General features: G+C 43.9%; 1 protein-coding gene across 3 annotated transcripts in view; it reads right to left on the reverse strand.

Annotated features, from left to right (window-relative positions):
• The window catches only part of si:ch211-285f17.1 (sickle tail protein homolog), a 102,835-nt gene that overhangs the window by 65,295 nt on the left and 11,510 nt on the right, over window positions 1–26,030 (reverse strand). The window contains exon 1 of one of the 3 annotated variants that reach the window (XM_052054059.1): window positions 12,390–13,340. The exons of 1 other annotated variant lie outside the window; for it this stretch is intronic. In XM_052054059.1, the coding sequence (XP_051910019.1) occupies window positions 12,390–12,705 (316 nt within the window). In that variant the 5' untranslated portion in view covers window positions 12,706–13,340. Of the gene's footprint in view, window positions 1–12,389; window positions 13,341–26,030 lie in introns of those variants that run through there. One more of the 3 variants, XM_052054064.1, reaches the window with a different exon arrangement.

The following is a 26,030-nucleotide window of genomic DNA, read 5'->3' on the forward strand; positions in this document are numbered from 1 at the left end:
TTTTTTTTCTTTTACTTAGAAGGGGGCAGCTGAATCCGCTTTTTTGTTTTTTTTTTGTTTTCCATGCGTCTGGAACTTTTCTCTCCAAAGCCAGCAAACCTCAATGAGGCTCAAGCTACGGTGGCCAGTGGAGTGCGGCCGAATTCCAAAACACCAGGCGCCTTGACCGAGTTTTCCGCCTCGACCAAACCATAATTGACCACCGCAGCGAGGAGGCCAGGCCCTCTCTTTTCCTGGCAAAATGAGAGAGGTGGAGGGGCTGCTGGTTGGGGGGTTGCGGGGCCAGGAGGTGAGAGGTGACGTGTGGGAGGAGGCAGGTTGACAGGAGCACACTGAGCTTTTGTTTGGCATTGTCAACACCTTCATCGGTGCACCGTGCTAACACCTCCTGAGCCGTGGAAGAGTTCAGCTCAAACCCAGAGGCATCTTTACTTGGGATTGTGGTCCCCCCCCTCCCCCCTCACTGTACGCAAGTGTTATCAGACAATCATCGAATTGGAACCCGCAAAGCAAGAGAAGTGGAGGAAGAACCGAGAGTCACCTGCAGGCGATCGAAAGAAACAAGAATTCAGAGTGAATGGAAAAATGTTGCAGTTGCCATATCGTGCTGCTTTTCATTCTTCATTGTGGGGCGGTCAGGTTTCAAAGGCAACTGTGAAAGCGCATCGGTCTGAGCCGGACATGCTAGCGAATAACGACTGCAGAGGAGAATCAAAAGAGACTGCAGAGTATCATGCTGCAACATGCGGAGCTAAAGTTGACCCTTTAAAGCATGGGTGTCAAAGTCAAGGCCCGGGGGGCCAGATCTGGCCCGCCGCATTATTTTATGTGGCCCTCGAAAGCAAATCAAGCATGTTAACTTCCACGATGCTTGCTAAACCCTGAACCAAAAATTTCAAATTGTCATATGTAATCCATAATAACAGAAATATTGCAAGCATTCCCTCATGACCAAAGCCCTTATTTAATTGACGGAAACAATCTTTCACCCTTTCAGGGACAGCGGTCACAGGGTTAAACAAGTCATTATTCTTGACTTCTGATTTGAAAACGAGTTATCCATCCACTTGCTGTGCGCTCTGTGGGGGTGATGAAACATTTCTATGGTCATAACGGCTACCCAAGGGAATCCGTACCTACAATGCGGCCGGCGACAACAATGAGTTTGACAGCTTTCGAGGTAGAATCAGAACCATAAGTCGGGAATTAAGCAATCCCACGACAGGCTTGTGAAATGTAAATACTCAGTCTGTTACAACTGCGTTTGTCCAAAAGCTAGTTTACATATCAAATCAGACACCAGCCTTAGATGGGCATTGGAAAAGGTGCCAATGCTAATATTGCTTAGCTGGTGAGTGACCATCTGTGGTTTACATGTCTGGTATCGCCTCAGTCCACGTGCGACACGAGTTGACCATGTGGTTTCACAAAAGCAAGGAGATCCATACGAGCAGAGTATAATAGAAAGAGGCTTCAGAATGACAAATCACTAAAATGCTAGCATGGTAGCAATTGGCATGCTAACATACACCACGCTAGCAACCCCAAGCACATAATGCGCCAAGACAGATGCCAAAGACATTAACCCTTCCAGGGACAGCGGTTACTACAGTGGACAGCTAATCATGTGATCAGGTTATCATTGTTGGTGCATGAAAGCGTTAAAGTCGGAAGATGTGCCAAACTACAAAAATAAGCCCATTGAAAATGAACGGCCATTATCTTTGTGGCGAGACAATAGTGGAAACCGCAAAAAGCCACTCGCGTTATCTTTTCAATCCACGTGTCATCTTTTTGTTCCAGAAGAAGTCCCTAATTGCCCCTTTGAACACGAGTCGGTGGAGCCACAAGGCAGATTGCGGCACCTCTTTTGCCAGGTTGAATTCCGGAGACATTCATCTTGTTGTTTAGTCTGGGGACCACATGTTGGAGTGTGGGTGGGGGAGGGGGGGTCGCCTCTTGTCTCACACACTGCTAACAGAGACAATGTAAACTCTCGTATCGCAGCTTCATTGCTATAGGCAAGGCAGGTGCGATATTTGTGTCGTCCTGACGAAAGTGCAGCGGCTTCACTCTTCGTTTAATCCCCCTCGCCAGATAAATCCTCCTCCCGTTGCCGCGAAATGAACCAAAATATTTGACAGCGTCAGAGCGAGCAGGTGAGGATTACACGTCTCGCTTGTTGACTTTGGGAATGGCGCTGCACTTTCTGCGGCTGTCAAAGGGCCACCTGCGCCAGCCGGAGGAAACCGAAGCGCCGCGTCGCAACCAATAGAGTCAAGTGACAGATGGCTGCCTTTCAGCCACACAAATGTCAGCAGATTGAAGATAGGATAGCTAGCGCAAAACGCCTCTCGGGGAAAAATTCACAAGAGCGCAGTTAGCCAGTATCACAAAACTTGAGCTTTGCTTTTTCCTCGGCTTTTTGTGTGTTCATCGTATCCAAACACAGTTCAAAGCCATGGGAAAGACCGAGAAGTTCGACTCCCTGCTGGCTCATGTTAGTTTTTGGCTTGCAGGGCATGTCCTTACCAAACTGATATGGAGAGTGAGAATGAGCATGAAAAGGACCTAAAAGGCCTTGGCTGCCAATCCCCTGAATCCCACCCCCCTTACCCTCCCTCAAGCCCATGGACCAACCTCCCCTTTGACGTATATTTAGCATCAAATCAGCCAAAGCCCTTAGTGAGCTGCTGCCCTCCTCTCGAAAGCCAGCTTCATAATCTTTTTACGGGCGGCTAAGGGGCGGTTTGGAACGTTTGGCTTCTGACATCTAGACAAAGACAAAAAAAACAAAAAAAAAACTTGAATGAAATGCACAGAAATACATTTTCCTGAAACTTGCATATGCACAATGTATTCATAGATTTTCAGGTCATGATGCCCAAGACTGTACATCAAAAGCCCAAAGCGAATAATTGCCGTGATCAGTTTCCATTCGTTTCTGTTCCGCTTAATTATTATTATTATTATTATTATTAAGTCAAATGGACGTCGGAAGTGAATGTATCAGTCTGCCGTCAACTGTCAAAGTGAATCAAGGAGAAGAACAGTTTCGACAAACAGTATGTGTGGAATGAGTACAAAATGTGCGCCTGACTCTCACCTCTCAAAACTAATTGGTTGTCTATGACAATCTTAAAACGGTACTTTGCACCAAAGGACACAAACTGACTTCAAAATGGCACCCTTGATTGGTTCTCTGGGGAATGTGTCAGCCGTGCAAAAACCGACCGATGGCGATCGCACGTCGAATGAACTGCCAGCTCTCGGTCCCATCGTGAGCCGCATTTCACGACTTGCCACAGACACAAGTCACGCTTGCTTGTCAGAGCCTTCCAGGGCGGAACCGCACTACAAAACAAACGTGTTCTGACGTTACGCCGAGCTGAGAAACTCTCGCTTCCCCCCCTTCTGCTGAAGAAGCTCTCCCTCAACAGTGCATGGAGGAAAGGGAAGACAAGATCATCTATTGAAAGATTACGCTCAGTCAAAAGAAGTACGTGTAAACCGAAGGCCACAAAAGTCACAAAAGCCAGTTTTTGATGTTTTGCTTTCGCTTTGGCCCAGGATAGACCTTTATGTAGCATGGCTAACGGCTAACGTGAAACTCACCCGTTGTTTGCTCCACTATGTAGCATGGCTAACGGATAACATGAGACTCACCCATAGATTGCTCTGCTATGTAGCATGGCTAACGGCTAACGTGAAACTCACCCATTGTTTGCTCTGCCATGTAGCATAGCTAATGGCTAACATGAAACTCACCCGTTGTTTGCTCCGCTATGTAGCATGGCTAACGGATAACATGAAACTCACCCGTTGTTTGCTCCGCTATGTAGCATGGCTAACGGCTAACATGAAACACACCCGTTGTTTGCTCCGCTATGTAGCATAGCTAACGGCTAACATGAAACTCACCCGTTGTTTGCTCTGCAAGGTAGCATGGCTAACGGCTAACATGAAACTCACCTGTTGTTTGCTCCACTATGTAGCATGGCTAATGGCTAACATGAAACTCACTTGTTGTTTGCTCCGCTACATAGCATGGCTAACGGCTAACATGAAACTCACCCATTGTTTGCTCCGTGGTGCGCCTTTCAGAGGTCTACAAAGTGTGTCAGTTATGATTATTATTGTGTAACAGTCAATAATGTTAAATTGTTCCTTCAAACAATGCAGGAACAGCATACAAAGGCTTTACAGTTTGATGAATTTGTTTAACGTTATTTCCGTGGGGGAAAGAGTACTGAACGAAGTCAACCACCTTCACAGAAGTGATTCTTGACTTCAATTCCTGCAACTTTATTCATTGCGAGGATCCCACAGGATCAAAAGCCACATGTCGCGAATATACGGGTGGAGAAAACAGTAAAAATGATTCATTCAAATGAAACCAAGTGCAACCACTCTCCCATTTTTGGTGTTTCGTATGACAAAGGCTTTTTTGTAACGCTCTGTGAGGCTAGGTTAATTCAAAACCTGACCAGAGGGGGGAGCTGATACTTTACAACCAGGATTTAGAGACGCTCAGCCCGCAGGGAGGCAAGAAAATGATATGAAAGTCTGCATCTGTTTTGGAGTAGCCTACAGGGAGAGAACACGCGACCACAGAGTCCAACTAACACAAACTTGAACTTGCTCCTCTGTCTTGAGTCTTGTGGGATAATCCAAAACGTATGAAGTAGCGACGCCCAAGCAACGACGACACACTTTTTTTTTGAACCACGGACTACCAGATTCTTATCGTGTTAGATGCTCTGAAAAAACAACAACATCCATCCAGTTCCTATGCAGCTTGCACTCATTTGGGTAATGCGTCAGCTGTAGACTTTTAAAGTCGACTTTGGGTGAGACGCAGACTACACCCTGGAGTGGTCACTACAAACAGCATAACTGCCTGAAGTATTGTTAACTTGCTGTCACGAAACCAATACACCTGCTTAAGATTTGTATTTTTTTCCCTTTCATATCTGCAGATTTTCAGTCATCCACATCTTGGTCGTCCGTGTAAATTATATATTACAGATGTACCGTATTTTCCGGATTATAAATCACCTTTTTTCCCCATAGTTTGGCCGGCGGTGCAATTTATACTCTGCAGCGATCCATGTGTGAGTTTATGAACACATTATTATATCATTTCACATGTTATTTTCACATTAAACCACAAGAAGGCGCTCTAGACCTGTGTCGATAAGTTGACGAGTATGACGTAAGTGACGGAGAAGAGGAAGCGCCGCATCTTCTACGTTCGGAGTTGGCGGAGTTGTTTAAATGTGACACAGAGGGTGAAGATTTCGTAGGATTTACTGATTTGGAGTGACACTGACATTTTGGGAAACTTGTTCGCATGTTCTTTATGCAATAGTTATTGGAATATCGCTTAATATGCTATGTGCTATACATAAAAAAAATAGCAGGCACGTTCTCAGTTCGTTGTTGGGGCGTTAATGTAATGTTAGCATATCGTACACCTACTCCGCGTGTTGTTCTCTATTTTATTTTTATTTACTTTACAAGATGACATGTCTGATCTTGGTGTTGGATTTTATCATATAAATTTCCCCCCAAAATGCGACTCCATACTCCAGTGTGACTTATATATATGTTTTTTTTTCTTTATTACGAATTTTATGGCTCGTGCGATTTATACTCGGGAGCGAAAATAAAGCACATAGTCTGAATATATCGTAAACTCTGATCCTGAAACCCTTTCATATCATTTCCAGATCATTTTACAACTTTAACCACCATAAAGGGCTTACAGATTAGTGGATTTCAAACATTTCACGAGTGGCCGTCTTTCACTTTCACTAATCACTCCTGCTTTCCTATCGACCAAGGCTTTTAATCGCCTTTAGTGCCAAATTAGGACGCCACAACCCCCCCCCCCCCCCTCCAATTACAATGCATTGCAAAACCAAAACATGAGGATGAATGGTATGTCACCGTATGTTTCCAGTTTTCTGAAGTCATTTTCCTCCGGCTGTTAACATCACCCTCACCGCAACCCCCCTCCCCCCGACCCCACCCATCTTAGCGACAGAGCCTGGCTGAAACGCTGCGTCAAAGAGGTGTCTCAGCTGTCTCGTTGACAAGCTCGAATGTCTTAACTACTGACTTCACCGACCAAAGTGTATCATTTTTCTTCCCCCCCCCACCTCCTCCCCCAAAAAATCCCCTGATCTAAGAGCAAATGGAAAGGAGGAGCTGATCCCCAAATAAATGATTCGAGTGGTTTACGCAGAGGGGAAATGAGAAGCTGAGAGTCAAAGCCATCTGGGTGTTTAGTCGAAGGTTTTTTTTTTTCAAGAGACTACTGTAATTGAACACCTCACGTGACACGCCGACGTCACGTGACACAAGACTTTCGGGCTACGTTAAGAGGAAGCTGCACGTATTAATAACTTGTTCGTTCTGTTTACTGTGAATTGTAACTTGATTTGTTCAATCAAAATTTTAAAAAATAAATTTAAAAAAATGTCATTCAGAGGAAGCGTGAGCCAAGGAGAATTTTAATACTGTTGATTCGACAGCAGGGGGCGCTGGCTGCCAGATGCAAGAAAAAGAAGGTGCCCGTAGGAGCAATTAGACGAGAGGGTTGAGATACCTCGCCGTCGCACGCTTGAGAGGGATTCAAAAGTGGGCAGGTAGTCGATTTTATTTGCGGTTGCCCCGAGTGTCAATGCGTCGGGTATAAATCTGACAGCGCTCCTCCTTTTATGCATCCTGTTAGTGGGATAGCAGTGGATGAGGGCCTTTATTTTCTCAGTAGCCAAAAAATAAGCCCCAGGACTTGTAAACACTTCAGTTTTCTGAGGTGCACTTCGCAACTGGGAAAGCGGTTTGAAGGATTCCAAACTCTTTCACCTTGGCTATCATTGAAGCCGGCATCTTTTTTTCCGATTTCTTCCGACGTTGTATCAGAGACGAAACAGAGGCAAGCCACAACAAGCGTGTGAAATTGAAACCCCAAGAGTCACGGCGTTGAAATCCACTGTTGATGTCGTAAAATGTCTGTTTCCTAATTTTCTTCCTTCCCGGAAAAAAAAAAAAACACGCCCGCAGTCTATAAAATGTTACCAGGTTTAACGATGCCATTTTATCAGCCTCTGTGGAAATCGCCCGGTACGCATCAATCACGTTGACCGGCAAAATGTCCTTCTACCAAAATAAAAGCTTGATGTGATGATCACAGCGGAAGCCGAAGGCAAATCTTCACTGTGTAACTGCCATTTGCAACATGAAAAAGGCCCACCGAAACCATAATTGTTGTCTTCTGCTCATTTAACCCTTTCAGGGGAGAGCGGTTACGACAGTGGGACGGCTTATCGTGTTATCGGGTTACAGGGTTCATGAAAGGGTTAAAGACTGAAATGTTTAAATGGGAAACGATCACGACCGTGGAGAATTTTTTTTCACTTCAGTTTTTGCGCTGAGCAGCTTGACTCTTCAATCAATGTGCTATTTTTAGAGACGGTTTGCTGTATATAGTGGCATGCAGACTCTGCTAATGCTCAATGGATTCTGAAGACAGCTTGGTTGGGAAAAATGTGGATGAATGAGAGTGTTACTAAAAGTCTACATCTGTAATAATCAATGGAATACTTGTTTGAAAATCTTTTGAACACAATCCAACATTATCCCAAACAACTTTGGACAACTCCAAATTTGAAATTCAACAAATGGAGCCTGGTCTTCCTGTTAGATTGTGTTTTTTTTATTCCCTCTACAGCTGCAGCCAATCACCTCGACAGTCTTCTGCCTCAGGAGCCAAGGAGGAGGAAAAAAAAATATATACTGCAAATTACACCCCCGGAAGAAAAAAAAAACTGCAGTCCCAGTGAGGAGAATTTACAACACTCACTCATGAGTGATCACATACGCAACACTCTTTCTTCTTGTTCAGCGACCCGATTATTGGTCTGTTTCTGAGGAATGAGTCACGTTCAATCATTTGGAAAGCCAGACTTTAGGCTCATGAACGCACCATTAGCCCACATACTGTAATCTTATGTCTCTTAATGACTCGCTGGGCTTCTCTTCCAGGAAAGGAGATATTAGCCCAATTTTTATATGTGGCATTTGGAAGCAAGGGTCTTGGAAAAGGTCTCTTTTGTTGCATTATTTTTCACAGATAGGTTGAAGATCGACTGCGAGCGAAGTAAAAAATGTTAAAACCATGAAAAAAAAAGACCAAAAGTGAAAAAAAGTCAAACCCTGTAACCTGATAACATGCTGTCCCTGAAAGTGTTAACCCGGGGGTCTGCAACACGCGGCTCTTTAGCGCCCCCAGTGGCTCCATAGAGCTTTTAAAAAAATGTTTGAAAATGGAAAAGATGAGATGGAAATATACTTTTTGGTTTCAATATGGTTTCTGTCAGAGCTTATTATTATTTTAAGGGTGAACCCTAAATCAGGGGTCCGCAACCCAAAATGTAGAAAGAGCCAAATTGGACCAGAAAAAAAACTAATATGTCTGGAGCCGCAAAAAATTAAAAGCCTTATAATGAAGGCAACACGACCTATGTATCTATATTAGCCTACAATCAAAATGACTAAGTTCACTACAAATACACAATTAATTTTTTTCCCCTGCAGTACATCCTGTAGTGCAGGGGTGCGAAACCTTTTTTGAGCGAATATCGACTTTTCGATCAACCAGCCTCCCGAGATCGACCCGTTACCGCACGCGCGCTACGTGCGTAGGCACTTACACACGCATGCCGACTCATGGGACACACTTTTGCAGCGTGTTAACTAACTAACGTTTACAAATACTTCTCTCTGCCCTCCATATTCCCATTCTCTGCCAGTACCCTCTGTGATTTATAGAAAAATCAAAAATAACGGTTGATAAACCTATTGTGTAAGTTATTGTAATGAGGGCTTTGGGAACAAGAAAATGCTGAAAATGTCACTCTTATTTATTACAAATGAGAATTTGAAATGTTGGTAGCGATTTTAGAAAGCATCATGAAAGTTGACATCTTTGATTTGCTTTTGCGGGCCACATAAAATGATGTGGCGGGCCAGATTTGGCCCCCGGGTCTTGAGTTTGACACCGGTGTCCTACAGTAACCATATTAAAATATATTTCCCTCCCCATTTTTTTCCATTTTCCTTTGAAAAAGTTCCAGGCAGCCACTAGGGCGGCGCTAAAGAACCACATGTGGTTAGGTTGCCGACCCCCGCCCTAAACAAACGGGAAATCCGATTCCAAGGATTTAGTTTCATTCCCCCCCAAAACCCTTTTGTCATCACGCCTCTCTTTATTGGAGTGGGGGGGAATAATGCGTGTCTGAACAAAAAACATCGAAGCGCTTTTGTCACCACCTGGTACAATGAAGCGCTCCCATCGCGTCACGACTTGCTCGGTGACAAACGTTGCAGACATGAGTTCACACACATTTTTTCAGCTGCTTTTGGTGAGTCACCGTTCAAAGTCGCTCACTAAGAGATGAGTTCATCGCAGAAACGCAGCCGACTGCTTCTTCGGAGCCTCATGTGAACAAATCCTTGCAAGATGGGGCACGATCACCGGAAGCATTTGATACAATGGCTCAGTTACTTTCAAGTTGACCAAGAAGAAAAGTGAGGATGAATGAAATGGAAACGGCAATCCTTTGGTCAAGGTCCACAAAGCCTAAGTCCGTGAGGGGCCTGCAAGTCCACACCTTGTTGGATTCCAATTTTTTTCTTTTTTCAACTAAAAGTAAGATGAACCTTCTGTTACACTTCCAGGGACAGAAAGAGTCCCGAGAAGTCTGAAATTGGGCCTTGTGTCAACCGGCGGTCAGCACTCAAGCTTTCACACGGTGGAAATGTCACCTGTCAAATGTCACCTTCCATGTGCTCTGATTGTCTTTGCCTAGTGCGCGACCCGGTTGTTTTCTCTTTTTTTCAGCTGCCATCGTGCCCTAGAACAAGCTCCACCTCGGGGGCCTGGAAAAGGGCATTTTCAGAGAGTGGCCAAAAGTTCCGTTCGTCCATCCTGTTCTGAGTCATCATATGTTGTATATTCTTGTTTTTTGTGGCGATAATTGGGCAACATTTTTGACAGCCCCATTTTGTTAAGCGGAGATGCCGGCGCTGTTGGACAGTCCATGCCGGTGCGGTTGGGCGGACGGCTTGCGGAGCCGAGGATGCGTAGTTGGAACCGAGAGTCGCCGCTTGGAATTGAAACGGATTTACACGGGACAGGAGAAGAGAACCTATGTCTTTTTTTTTTCGTCAATGGACGCGACAGCTTCTTGTTTACTTTCAAACTTGGCTTGCCACAGACGTGTGCAATATTTTCAGCATGACGTCTCTGATCGACTGGTGAAAGGACACCTTTGACTCTCTCCTCTATCATCTAGAACCGGCTACTATTGCATGACTGTCCGCATTCAGGCTGCTAAATAAAAATAAAATTACGTGAAAAACAATGGTAAATAGCACAGCCACCTTATCTATATCTATATTTAAATTGCACTTAATTGAACTGTGTACATTGAAACTGAAACGTTTATTTTTGTGAACGCAAACACTTTGTTTTTCTTCTTTCTACCCCCCACTTTTGCTGCTGTAGACTGTAAATTTCCCCAGTATGGGACAAATAAAGGATATCTTATCTTATTTCATGTTAAGTGTGTTAACTGTTTTGTAAAGCATTTAGTTGCAGCTGCAGCTGTTGTGAAAGTGTGATGTATTGTACAGTGGTACTTCTACTTAAGAAAATTCTTCCAGAATATATTAATTTCCAAACGAGAAAATTAGTAGTAGAGACGCGTTTTCCATGTAAATGCCCTAATCCGTTCCAAGCCCCAACAAAATTCAGACATAAATGTTTTCTAAAGCATAAAAATAAATAAGAAATACATGTTTCAATTAGATTATTGCTCAATAAATGAGAGATGTGCATCATGCAAAAAACAAAGACTTGAGTAAGGGATAATAATGATGGTTCTTGAACTTTTAACTGCGTCCTCATCTTTTTTTTACCCTCTTCTCCCTCAGAAGTGAGTTTTGCAGAGCAGCTATAAGTATGTTGCGCTCAGAAAACTGTATTTTCATCATTTCTATCTTGAAATTTCGGTCGTAACAAGAGGCAATATTTTCCTGTTGAGACGTTTCGTAACTTGAAAATTTCGTATGAAGAGACATTTGTAAGTAGAGGTACCACTGCATTGTATTCTGTGGCTGGATGCATCTTTATCTTTCGGCAAGAATCTTTGTCAACCACGAGGAACTGAAACGGGAGTGGGGTGGGGTGGGCGTGGGGGGGCCAAGGGGTGCACATGAAGGATGAAGTTGGCATGATATACGCGTTTCATTTTAAGGAAGCGAAGACCCTCACAATGAGACACAAGCCTAATTTGAATTCAGCGAAACATCTGGTTTCCAGTTCAAACCTGCCCCCCTTTACCCCACAAGCACGTTTTGTTAACCGCGGGGAAGGATTCGCACACAGGCAGGGGCTCAAGACCTGTTGATTCCCCAGCATGCCCCGCTCACATTCCTGACCTCCTTCTGTCACTCTCTTACTAACTTCACCCCATTTCGCTTGCCTAAGACACCATCCGCCCCCCCAAGACTTAAAAACCTACCTTCCTCCACTGATTTCTCTGAGAGCGAGCTGACGGGAAGATATATGATCTGTCAATCAAACACCTCAAGTGGTTTTTGCAACTTGAGATTCCTAATGTGAGTGTGACACCCCCCCCCCCCACCACCACCACCACCACCACCACACGACGGTGCCCAGCAAAGTTAGAAGTCTGGTGAAAGAGTCCGAAAGGGGAATGATAAGAGTCCTTTATTCAAGAGCACCCAACTTCCTTCGTAATCAGCCTCCGGCTGAGGCGGCGACAATATGTGTCGCCGTTTCTGTGAGTGGAAACTGTTCCTTTTACAGCTTGGGGTGAGGGGGGGGGCAAAAGCAGAGCCACAATTGCAGCAAATGTATTTGTCGAAAACGTTCCTCTTGGATCAATCTGACGTCGAAAAATTATGTGCGGCTTTTAACTCATTCGGTACCAGCCAATTCTGGACCAAGTCTGAAAAGACGTTTAAAAACGTCTTTGGGAGTGAATGAGTTAATGAACCCTTTCGGGGACAGCGGTCACTACAATGGACAGCTTATCAGGTTACAGGGTGCATGAAAGCGTTAATGTCTTCCAACAACCTGTAGCAACAAGCGTGTGGTTTTTGAGGTTGATCCAGTAGACGCTTGACAAATTAATTTCCTTTCCTTCAGGGTAAGATGATGACTATTGCCCAGAGTTTTAAAAATGTTTTAAAACGCCTTCATTGCCAAATTTAGCCAACAAAAGGAGGACCACTGTGAAAGGTTGGCCGAGTTCAAGATTCAGAGTTGAGAAAAGATTGTTGTTGTGACTTACTGTGTACAGAACCGTGGAGCTGGCTCGCCGCTTTCGGCGTGTTGGATTTACTCTTCGGGGGGTTTGACTCCACGGTGGGTCCGGTCTCACCTGGGCCCTTTGGTTCCAACAGGTTTTGGCTCGCCGCTTTGTCCATGAGCGATTTCTGCCTCGTTAACACACCGTCAGTGCCCGCTCTCATCAGCTTCTCGCCAACACTCTGTACCCGTGCCTGACCGGCCGAAGAAGTTACGCCAGGGCATTCCTTCCTGGGGGAGGGCAGCTTGGATCCGGCGCCGGCTGAGGGAGGCCGGGCCAGCCTGGAGGTTTTTGACATCCCGCCTCGGTGACTCTCAGTTGGTCTCTGCGTCCGTGTCCGGTGGGCTCTCAGAGCTCCCCGCGGATCTACGGCGTGTTGTGACTGGTGCAGGTGAGGTGGGAGGCCGGTGGAGGGAGGGGACTTTTGGGTAAGTAAAGGGGGTGGGGGATTATTGGCTCTCTGGAAGGTGCGTGGCTTCCTGGGATCATTCTCCAAAACAAACGGCGTGTGTGCGCCTGTGGAGGGAGCAGGGCGAAGCTTTGCCGAATCTCACTCTGAAGTTATTCACTCCTTCAGCCTCTGAGACTTCTCATTCCGACCTCGCGGGTTTCTTTTTCAGTTGCGCATGCTCGGCGGGGAAAGCATTCCGGGCAAAAAAAGAAGCAATAGTCCTCCTTCAGGTGCGGCTGCTGAAGCTGTTCCAGATGTGAGCGCGCCTATTCATGTCATGAGTGAGCCGCTCCGGTTCGGTCCCCCCCGAGCTTGGTCTTGTGCTGCTTTCGCTCCCTTCCCCTTCGCTTCTCTCCATCCATCATTTTACTCTTTCGCCTCTCGTCCTCCCGAGACGCTTTTGCACTCCGCCTCACGTGTCAGGTGGCGGAGTCGGGAAGCGCGCGCTCACGCGATCGCTCTGAGCTCGGCGGGTGGAATTTGTGGAGAATTAAAAAGCGCGAAAAGAGAGAGCGCGCGCGTGTGTGTGTGAGGGGTGTGGGTCGTCTCTGTGATTTGCTGCGCCAAAAACATCAGCTGTGATGAGAGGGGAAAAACATGGGCGGGGGAGGGGGGATGGCAAGCAGCGGAAAAGTTGGCTCCAAGAGAAACACGAGGAAGAGAAGATCACAGCTTCTCCGAGGGACAAACAACATTCGACTCCTATGACAAATTGCTCGGCGCCAACGCTTGGCCCGCACTCAAACCCGCGGTGACCGTTTGCCAAATTATGTCGCTCGCGGGGTAACTTTGCATGTGAAAAGAGGATTTCATAGCAGGCGCCGCCGGGATTTCAAAAAACGCCTTTTGCAGAGGCTCGGCGTTCGTGACCTCTGGAGACGGGTCATGACAGGAAACGATTTCATCCGGATACTTCTAGCCCAGGGGTGTCAAACTCATTTCACATTGTGGGCCACATGCACCCTCGGTAGATGTCAAGTGGGCCGGACTATTAGAATGATACCATACTCTGCTATAAATAACCAAAACAAATTCTTTCTTTTGTTTTGGTCTAAAGAAGCACAAGAACATTAGGAAAATATTGAAATTTAATAAACAGATCTTTTACAAAACATTTAATGAAGCACCTTAAGATTTCCTTCGACAAATGTGCAATTTACTTTGACTCACTGATCGCCCTGATTGTACAATGCACAAAACTTTAACAAGTAATTGGTATTCAAAAATACCGTAATGCACTTTAAGATTCAACGAGATTTGGAAAGAAAGGAATTTTTAAACCATTAACACATGTGCATATAAAATCTAAATGTAATCCCTGCCAACATCTTACAAACTCAGGAGAGTGCTATTAAATGTGTAAAGAATCAAGCATTCACATGTCCTTGATAGCGTCTGGTGTGTTGAGTCTGTCTCAGTGACAGACTGAGGCTCCTGTTGTCTTCTTCTCTGATCAAAACAATGTTGTCTTCTACTCTGACCAAAACAGTGTGTCCCCGAGCGGACACTCCATGAATTGCACCTTATTAAAGACATTCCGTGTCTTTTATGCATTTTTTTTCACTTTTAAATTATCCTGTGGGCCTGATCGAACCTCCTTGGGGGGACGGTTCCAGCCCGCAAGCCATATGTTTGACACCACTGCTCTAGACGCATGTGTAATACGCTGCTGCGCACATGCGATATATTACACAGCGATGCTATCATTTTGCGTGCTCACCGACTAAATGCCAGAAAATGGATTATAGATAGCCACATGCTGAAACATGCAACAATTTGTTACGCTGCTCATTTTATCAACAGAGAAACATCCCGGCGTAAAATTGCCAGGCCGCAAACAGTCAAACATAACATAGAAATGAATGGATCACTTCTCTGGAAGAGAACAGAAATCCTCCAAACAAGCGTCACTGACTGTATGGATATGTAATACATAATATGATGGCAACGTAACCGCATGGCTTTGGATGAGGCAAAGCAGATTGACCTACATACATTCCTCGGCAATGACACGTTGGGAGTCCGAAACGGACTTTCATTGGAGTCGCAGCATTTCTGATGGATTTTTGGAAGCGAGGGAGAAGAGGATAGAGCGCACCGTTAGATTGGATGTCGGAATCGGTGTCGGATTTTGGGGCGCGTGCGTCGCCGGCGGGCTTGGTTCTGCTGCGTTAGCAACATGCTAGCAGGGATTACCTCAAACCGAAAACGACCGCGACTCCATATGAGTTTTATTCAAACACGTGAGCTTGCTATTTGTGTGTGTGTTGGGAGAAGATGAAAGGCCTTCTGTGTGGACTGGAAGCCTCCCAGCCTTTAAGCCACTTCTTACTTACTGTACAGTATATACAAATGAGAGTGGAACCCAGTTCAAAGGCTTGAAATAGCAGAGCGTTTGGAGAAGGTTATAATTTCAGCGGTTGAGCGAAAACTGTTTTTTTTTTTTTTTGCAAAGTGCGACGGATCGTGAAATGCAATCTTTATATGAAATACGAAAGCCCACCCGGTCTTGACATATTACTTGGGCATGTCATGTTACGGTGTATTTAATTTAACCCTTTCGGGGACAGCGGTTACTACAGTGGACAGTTTATCAGGTTACAGGGTGCATGAAAGGGTTAATTGCTCAAATTAAAGTCGTTGGGCATACAGGGTGCTTGCTTGAAATTACACAGCCAACTACTTCATTTAATTTTATTTTATTTTTGTGAGCTGCCTAGTTCTGCTACATGAGGGCAAGGTGGTCAAACTCATTTGGGGTTACGTCTCCCCTCGGAGGGCTGTCACGACAGTCAAACTAAATAACGTTATTTTTTCCACATGACAATTGGATATTCAGTACAGATTCTAGCAAGGATCATGGAAGTTGACACACATAATTTGCTTTTAAGGGCCACATAAAATGATGTGGTGGGCCAAATCTGGCCCCCGGGCCTTGAGTTTGACACGCGTGCATTATAGGGTCCTGTGTTACTTTCTAACACGTTACTGGCATCACTGGTGTTGAAGGTCGCTTCCGCACAGAGGATAAAGAATATATCCCTGTGTTTACTCTTCACATTGTGTTGATTTGCGATGATGAAACAGCTGGTGTTGATGCTCTTGTATATGATGATGGGAAACGTTGAGAACCATAATTACATTGAGAAAAAATTAAAAGTATGAAAAGATAAATACATCTCTTGTCTAACGACGAGCTGACGTACAAAGTTAATAGAAATGGGCAACCGTGATATTTAATTAGGGTGATGGGCTTGTGTGTTGTCAAGAGTGGCAGTGTGGTATTTCTGTTACTGACCTTTCAGTCTGTGAGTTATTACGCCGGCGGGTTCCGAGTGACCCCCCCCCCCAGGCTCCTCGCGGACAACGTGGACTGTTCCAACAAAACGCGCTACGAGTACAAACAGAAACGTCATCGGATATGTATTCAAAGATGGTTACCAAGGCGCTCTTAAGTGAAGCTTTACCGTCAGTGGGACCCGAGTCCTTTGTGTATGCATACAGCAAATTTCTGGAAGCAAGCGCAAACGAATGAAAAACTATTTCGGCGAATTTAGAGCAGCTGCTTGATGTAATCAAATGAAAAAAAAACAATTCCCGGGGTGACTAGATCAGGTGATCAGGGAATTATGCTGAAATAAAACAGATTTTTGCAGAGGAAATAAATTTAGCCTAGTTTGCTAGCAAAAGTTACAAAGTCTTCGCATTTGTATCTTTTTGCTTTGAGTTTTTCGTGGTGTGGGGAGCCGACCTCCCAGGGGTATCGAGAACCTAACGATATTTTTGTTTACTTGGTGTACTATACTCGTATTCTATTGTAGAATCTGCAATTGTAAGGCGGGGCCTGTTCTGGTGAGTGACGTGGGTGTCACTACATGAGAGCGTTTTTAATGACCTGTATTGCCAAACTTGCAATATATAGTACATGGGCCTAATTATTCGACTCAAAGTAACAGTTTGGACCTCTTCCAAAAAAAAAAAAAAAAAAGTACATCTACATTCTTAGTCTCTTAAAGTAATGTCTCTGAATGTCCTACTCCGGTCACAAGCTATTGCATTGGGGAAAAAAAGCGTATTTTCTACGAGTGTGGGGTGTCAAGGATCCATGTGGGTGTGTGGAGGCGGTCATCTGAAGTTGCATAGTCCTGCCGAGGATTAAAGTTGATGTTTCGACCACCCCCCTCCACCACCATATGATGAGTCATTATTCACCAGCAACCACTGAATCAGTGACTGGAGGCCTCCTGCAAGGCTAACAGATGTGCACGACAATAGCATGGAGGTGCGTGTGCCTGCGCTGCAGCTAAGCAAACAGAGTTGCAGTTGTGATCATTCTCTGCGATACTTGAAAGCAAAAAAAAAAAAAAAGAAAACAGGTCTTCGCAAACACATTCCGGGAAATTGCTGCATCATGAAGTCAGTTGATTTTATGCACTATGAGAGGGGACACAAATCGTCACAGCAACAAGAGTTTCTCACCCGATCAAGCAATCAATATTCATTCAGCGACATTTTAGTGTGCTGACACTTTTGTTTTGTTTTTTTCCTACCGATAGGAATTTCAGTTCAGTAATAGGAAGCGAGAGTCTTTAACCTAAGAGGGTTATAATTTACAGGTTTTGGTTGTGAGCCATTGTTTAGTTTTTTGGGGTTTTTTTGGGCTGTGTGTTTCAAGGCCTAATTTCAAAAAAGGAAAATGCACCAGAAATACAAATGTAACTTTCAATAACAACACAGACTAGACTTTGCTGCTCCCCAAACATACAAAGCTAGTCTTAGTTGAGATGTCACTTTGACATCCTTTCATGAAACCGATTGATAGTTTGACAGCTGCGGTAGCATGTATTTACCATCGAACGCTTGTGCGGTGCAGCATTAAGTTGCCTCAAGATGAAAGTCTGGATGATTTTTAATTTCTTTTGGTAGAAATAAATAAATACAAATCATTTAGTTGAATTAGCGTGTTGTATTAAAAAATGCATCACGAAAATGCTTCACGCAGAAGGAACTGGTGAGCCACGAAGATCAGCGTGTGCAGATTTGTTTCTTTCTTTTAACACTCACTAATGGCTGGAAGTGTTTTGGAAAACAACTTTGGCAAGATGACGTAATCACAGTCCTTCGGCTTTTGTGACATTTTTGGTCTGGTTTGAAGGTTGGCATGAGACTTTCTATCATTTTAATCAGGGATAGTTTAATACAGCAGACATTCTTGGGCACCTTCAATTCTCAATTGATGATTTTTGGGGGTATTGATGTTGCTGCAGCAATCGGAGGTGTAAGACCAAATGGAAGAATGTCACCTGAAAAGTAGACATTCTCGAGACGTGAGGAATATGAGAGGTGTACACGTTTGGAATGGGTCTCAATTTAAAGTTTGATTCTGCCTTGGTGGATGTCTGCTCTTTCCTGTGTGCGTTTGAATCCCAGAGGAGGTATCCCTCCGAGTTCTTCTATCTCTAGAGCCCCCATGTGGCCTGATTAGTCACTCCTGCTTTTTTCTTTTTCTTTTTTTAAATCCTCAGACGTTGACATAAAGAGCCCCTGGGTATTTTTACACAGACAACACACAGCATGAAAACGAAGGAGGGGAAAAAAGAAACAAAAACATTGGTAATCCCACACTTCCTCTATTTTTGATGCAAATGACAGCACAAGAAAATTTATTTTTCTACGTGACATTTTTAGCATTACGGCACATGAATAATGAAAGAGGAACCATATTGTTGACTGTGCTGGGGAATCCTGCTCATGAGACTTCAGCTCGTTGAGCATCAAAAGTGCATTTATTTCAATATTAGGGGGGGGGGGTTTAAAATATTTGAATAACACATTTTAATTTTGTAACTTAAAAAGTAATTACAAACACGAAAGCCACAAACACAATCGTCGCTTAAGAGTGACATCATCAAGTGGCGCTTTTTAATTGGCTGTCGCCAGATGAGGTCGCAGTTTTAACTTGGATTTTTTAAAAAGCATTTCTGATTTGATTTATGAACGAAACCGTTGTCTTTCTTTTCTATTAGCCTTTTCCTGTTCGGAAATGAGCAAAATTTGTGTTTTGAGAGATACTGAAAAAAAAAATCAAAGATACAACCAGGGACTGATGAGCAACAGTACGGATCGAATGACACGTGAATTGCAGTGACAGCAAACGCCGGGATCAGTGTCACAATGAGGGACAGGAAGTCCAGTACGAATCAGTGTATACAGACACGCGCGCGCGCACACACACACGCACACACACAAGAGCGCGGACACACGCACATGCAAGGCTTCAGTCAGCAACTGAGATGTGCTGAGCCAACAGTGTGGGTCGGGGCCAGCACGGGGACACAGCAGATAATCATCTGATGGAGCCCGACCCATAAACACTGTGGGGAGTGTAGTTGCGACTAAATTTAAAGCTAGAAGAGTGACTGATTCGTGGAATAAATCACCAAAAGGGCTCAAATAGATGGTGGGGATTTTAGGTCAAAGGATCTGACATATGTATGCTCCTGAGACCAAAAAAAATGCTTGACTTCCCTCCATTATGCTATGAAGGGAGTTCTCTAAGGCTTTTCTTTTATGCCAATGAAAGGAATTAACAGCGTTCATCAAGCGGCGCCTACTTAACCCTTGTGTGCTCCAAATTAAAAAGGCCTTAAGTTAAGCATTTTACAATTTTTGTAATGATGTATTTTGTGTTATACAAACATTCTTTTTTTTTCAAACACTCAAAATGTTCAGAGGCATCTGTGCTATCCATACATATATAGTTTTTATTAGTTCTTTGGGATTTTTTTATTCTTTATTTTTTGCAAAAGGAAAAAACAATTGTGTCTGGAGGTCCCAAACAAGCCCTACTAACAATCCCGACTGGACGTGTTCATGTAAAATGCATTGGTTTGAAGCCTCCTGCAAAAAGGCAAACTCATTTGCGATCCTCTGGCGCCACCTAAAAGTTGCACAATTGGAATGACCTCAACCCAACAATGTGGCATGCATACGTCTGTTCAAGCGAAAACAAAGCGATTGCGTAAAAATCGCATGAAATCCATGTTTACACATTAGGTTTACGATGCATTCAAAAATATGAATTATAATGGGTCTCTATGGTGCAAAATATGTAAATTGTGAAGATTAAGGTATCAAAACGTTTTTTATTATTGCTGCAATGCCTGAGAATTATCAGCCAGTGACGTCATGAAATTTAGGCCATTTTAGAACCCCTCCATAAGTTTCAGCTCTCTCGTGTTTTTCTGAATGCCTTTGCCTTTGATTCAAAGACATCATTTTACATTTATCGCAAGCGGTGCACTACGAGGGTTTTAAGGCTGATTGTGATGAATGGCATCGGGAACAGCTGGGGAAACCCAAAGTTCAAGTGATTTTATTCTCCCAAACTCATTTGCGATCCTCTGGCGCCACCTAAAAGTTGCACAATTGGAATGACCTCAACCCAACAATGTGGCATGCATACGTCTGTTCAAGCGAAAACTAAGCGATTGACGTAAAAATCGCATGAAATCCATGTTTACACATTAGGTTTACAATGCATTCAAAAATATGAATTATGATGGGTCTCTATGGTGCAAAATATGTAAATTGTGAAGATTAAGGTATCAAAATGTTTTTTATTATTGCTGCAATGCCTGAGAATTATCAGCCGGTGACGTCATGAAATTTAGGCCATTTTAGAACCCCTCCATAAGTTTCAGCTCTCTCGTGTTTTTCTCAATGCCTTTGCCTTTGATTCAAAGACATCATTTTACATTTATCGCAAGCGGTGCACTACGAGGGTTTTAAGGCTGATTGTGATAAATGGCATCGGGAACAGCTGGGGAAACCCAATGTTCAAGTGACTTTATTCTCCCAAACCCTCCTTATAAATTGTGAATGTTTAAAAAAAAATCATATTATTGTATTTTTGGGGGGGTAGGAATTTGTAGAGAAAAATCCAAAAATATTGGATAAATCCAAATTATTTTACAGTGTCAGGGCCTGCCCAACATATTAATAATAATAATCCTGAATGAAACCAAGGAATTACAAATGTCAAAGTTTGGAGAATTTTTTTTCACCCTCCCCGCCTCCCAAAAAAGAGGATAAAAGGCCTGTTTTTCAAAAGAAACGGCGCAATATTACGAGAATAAAGCTGTCATTTTCAAATGAGCTTGTTCGAATGACTTTCTTCCTTCCTGACTTTGACTGTAATAGTTCAGTTGGGGAAAAACACAAGTTTACAACGTTTTATCCGGATAAAAGTTGTTTTTTGTTTTTCTATTTATTTATTTTTAACCCTTTCAGGGACAGCGGTTACTACAGTGGACAGCCTATCAAGTTACAGGTTATCATTCAAAAAACCTCTGGCATCAAGGGATACACGTAGCAGTTCCGTTATAGTGGCATTAGGGAAAATGAGGAGGTCCATGGGGGAAAAAAAAGTCTCTCACCTGGTTCCAAAAAGTTTGACAACCGCTGGCCTAAGCTACTAATGAAGCGGCTGGATGAGTCAGAGAAGCAGAGGGTGGCGAGAAACATGAGGAAGGGAGAAGAGATAAGGCATTCAAAAGGGAGGGAGGTGAGACTCTGGCCCGCTGAGCTCTTCCCGCTCCTTCAATGTCCGGTGGCGGCGGGGCAAGCGTTGGCACTAACCTGCCTCATCTGCTTCTAATTTGGAACATCAAAGAGCAACCGCAGACCTCCATCAGTCATAGCAACCCACGCTCCTGGCGATATTAAAACTCTGCAGTGCCATTCGAGCTCTGATGTGAACGCTGTCCTCAGCTCACTGACTGGACTGAGGGTCAATCGACTTCAAGGTGGAGGATTTGTGGGTACACATTTATGAGACCTCAAATTGGGGCAGCTTTGATTTAACCCTCCCATGCACCCTGCAATCTGATAACATAAGATGTGCACTGTAGTGACCGCTGTACCTAAAAGGATTAAAAACTAAAACTAACAAGAAAGAAACTTCATAGACGTTCACCGATGTTGAAATATTTCACTTTTTTCACCCTCTCCCTACCCAGCGTTTTCCTTTCTGAATTCTGATTGTAATTTCCCCATTGCGGGACAAATAAAGGATATCTTAATATTTGCTTATCAAAACAACACAACTGGCAAAAAAAACACTCTTACAAGTGAAAGTGCTAGCTAATCGTAATCCAAGGCGTGACATCACAGCCAACCAACTATTACCCAATCGCAACCTGCCCAAACAAAAACGTGCTTGGTTGTAACTCCTTAAAGAACCACTCCAACCATTCCTGTGTGTGTATGGAATGAGTTATTTCTCCTACGTATGGAGACTGATGGGACACCATCCAATTTCTAATCCGCTTATCTTCAGAAGGGTCGCGGGGGGGTGCTGGAGCCTATCCCAACTCTCTTCGGGCAGTAGGCGGGGGACACCCTGAACTGGTCGCCAGCCAATCACAGGGCACACAGACACGAACAACCAACCGCGCTGACACAATTTTCACCCAATTCAGAGTGTTTCATTAACCTGCCATGCATGTTTATGGAATGTGGGAGGAAACCGGAGTACCCGCAGAAAACCCACGCAGGCATGAGGAGAACATGCAAACTTCACACAGGAAGGCCGGAGTTGGAATCGAACCCTGCACCTCCGCACCGTGAGACCGCCGAGCCGCTCGCATCCAATCATAACTTCAAATTAAGCATTATTAATTTTTAAAAGCGGCAGCCTTCTGCTTGACCTCAGTGTATTTAACATGTACGTTTTCGTGCTCATAAATGGATGATTTGATTTAAGAGTGATACAGTTTCCAAAACAGGTTCAAAAGCCTCTTTGTCTTCAGATTCCAGTCAGGAGTGATGGATCAGCCCCCGGCATGCTGCTAATTAGCAGACTTTCCCAGGAGCAAAGTGGATTACCCCCGATGTGACCGCCAAACTTTGCCAGGAAGATTTTGTTTGCTCGTTTTTACATGTTGCTGATGAGGCAGCGACACAAGTTTATCAGCAGGGGAAAGAAGAAGAAGAAGAAAAAAAATAAAATAAAAACAGAAGTCAACAAATTGGAATGTAGCACAGCTGGTGATGAAGGTGTTTTTCTCCGGGTGGAAGAGAAAGTAGGCCCTTTCTCAGCACTTTCTATATGTGCACGCACACGTTCCCACGCACTCTGCGGCAGTCCTTGCGCTTATCGACATCCGCCTGCTTCCTCATCATGAATGTACGACGGCAGTCAGTAACCGGGAGTGTCCTTACCCGAATGTTTGCTGAGTTATCGAATGTCTGTATTATGTCATGTCAACTGCACATGACACCAGTCACTAGAATGGAATTCAGTAGAGAGCAGATTTCTTCCAACAATTCCAAACCTTTGTTTACCGGTACTTACCCCTTTCAGGGACAGCAGTCACTACAGTGCACAGCTTATCATGTTATCAGGTTACAGGGTGCATGAAAGGGTTAAAAATGCCATTTTGAAACATTGCCTCAATGTGACCTCCATGGCAACAAAATAAAAATGCGTTGATCTTTTTATTATCCGCATTTGACTACGATCTTCTTCATTTTCTTCCGTTTAACCTCCACCTTGCTGCAAAGTTTTGTGGAAGCTGATAAAGTAAATTTGCTACCTTGCTAACTATCCGACAAACAACTCACAATCCTTGATCTAGCTAACTGTAATCCAATCACAACATGTCAAGTAACTACTCTAACTGTCCAAAAAAGAAATACAACGACCCAATCACTAAAACCTGTCTGACCAACTCAAATAATTCACCAACTAGCCAGCTAGCTAGCTAAAAAAAACAAGCTAACTGACTGATTGGCTAACTGCTCTCATCTCGTCCCTTCTTGATTTACAAACAAGTAGCATAGTTTCGGAAAGCACATTTATTTGGCGACCAAAGCGGCAATAAAGTTGTGAATATGGAAGCTTTTGAGACACTTGAAGCGTAACAAGAAAATTTGATCAAAACGAGCAGCGCGTCGGCCGGCAAAACAATGAGGGACTGCAGACGCGGGCGCTCTTTTGTTTGTGTTGTCGCCAGCCGACCTCTGGGGGCGACGACCCAGATCTTTGGATTGATTTGGAAAGTCATTAAAATCGCAGTTGGTGGGCACGGCAGTCGCCAATGTGGCGTTGGACGACATGCCAAGGATAGGCCTCGTTATCGGGTATCCTCACACATTCACGGCACTTATTTCCAACCGTTCTTCAGCCAAGGCTCACAAACTGTTTTTTATAGACAGTGGTGCCTCTACTTACGAATTTCATTGGTTCTGGAAGACATTTCTTAACTCGAAAATTGTATAGGTAGGGACACATTTTCCATGGAAATGCCCTAATTCGTTCCAAGCCCCACCAAAATTCAGACAAAAGTTTTCTCCAAAAGCATAAAAATGCATCAAAATATGTAACAAATACAAGTTACAATTAGATCGTTGCACAATAAATGAGTTGTGCATAATGTAAAAAACAAAAAATAGTGTAAAGAATGAAAATGATGGTCATTTAACTTTTTTTTTTGCCCAGTTTAGTTCATGTTCTCGCTCAGAAGTGTTTTTTGTTCGACATTTGCTTTTGTCAGCTTTTAACAACCCTTCGAAAATGTCCAAGGCAAATATCAGCATAGTAAGTAATCGCCCGACTGGTGAACACTTTTTCTGGGTGATTCACATTTACGTCAAACTATGGGAACACCTCATGGCCCGAGGGGCGAATGACGAGGACGCTGCATAGACACACATCTATCTATTTACGGTATATATTTACACACATACGGTAGTGGTCCCTCTTAGCCAATGGGATGCCAGGAAGATGCTCGGTAATAGTCAATGGCAGAGCCGCTAAAAGTATGTTGCGTTCGGGAAACTCGGACCTGCGAGTAGCATCCCATACTGTATTTTTCGTAACTAGAGGAAAGATTTTGCCGTTGAGGTGTTTCGTAACTTGAAAATTTCGTATGAAGAGGAATTCATAAGTAGAGGTAACCACTGTATCAGAAAACACCCATGGCGCCCCCCCCCCCCTAAAAAAAATATAAAACACCACAACGGTGAATAATGTTGAATGTTATGAGTTCCCTATCAAGAAAGAAATACAGCCCCGGTGGTCTCTGATTGCCAACAAAGCAGCTGAGGTATTTCACAACCGATGCTTGGAGGCCAGACAGGCGGACTCTTTGCGATCCATCACTTAGCACATTCTCGCAGTGCGTATTAAAGGCCTTTGGATTCTCTCGGTCTTGAGGTGACCGTAAACATGATAGAAGAGTTTGTTTACTCCTCTGCGGCTCCCACGGGCAACTGGACTTCAGTGGCCGTTACTGGCCCTGGGCTCCTGGTGAGCAAAAAGGTCCATGTGTCACTTTTTGCTGCTGAACAGGTGAGCTTCAATTATTTCCCCGACACCGCTTGGGGGAGGTCGACAAACATGACCAAAAGAGACAAAAGCACCTGCTTGCTTTCAATATAATCACAATGCTGCCCTGGACTTGAAGGACGGATCGCTCTTGCGGTTCAAGCAGGTCCAACACAATACCCGTCGACTGTACTGCGACGAGCGACTTAGCCGAAAGCGACTGAAGTGGACCATCACAAATAAATATTGCGGTCTGAAACTCTTCACCGCAGACAAAGTAATTACGCTGACAATGGAAAACTCGATCGTTTGAGGGTCCGCATCCAATATTTTGTACTGTACTATAATGATTGAACCGCAAAAACATGGCAGGATTATCGCGGAAAACGCTGGTACCCACAAAGAGAGGAAACGGCCAAGAAGAATGAAGGTGACCATTGCCATCGCTTGAAAATCAATCAGATGTTTGCGTCAACGTGAATTAAGGAACTTTCAAGGTTCAGTGAAAAGACATGAACCAGTCGAGAAGGCTCACAAAACTTTCTACGGACAAACAGAACAATACGCCATTCGAGCAACAAAATCACCTCAAGGTCATTGATGTTTTTTTGTTTTGTTTTTTTTAACCCTCGTAGTCCACCGCTTGCGATAAATTAAAATTATGTCTTTGAATCAAAGGCAAAGGCATTCGGAAAAACACGAGAGAGCTGAAACGTATGGGGGGGTTCTAAAATGGCCTAAATTTCATGACGTCACCGGCTGATAATTCTCAGGCATTGCAGCAATAATAAAAAAGGTTTTGATTCCATAATCTTCACAATTTACATATTTTGCACCAAAG

This window comes from Hippocampus zosterae, chromosome 20 (genome assembly GCF_025434085.1).
Source record: "Hippocampus zosterae strain Florida chromosome 20, ASM2543408v3, whole genome shotgun sequence".
NCBI classification, from domain to species: Eukaryota; Metazoa; Chordata; class Actinopteri; order Syngnathiformes; family Syngnathidae; genus Hippocampus; species Hippocampus zosterae.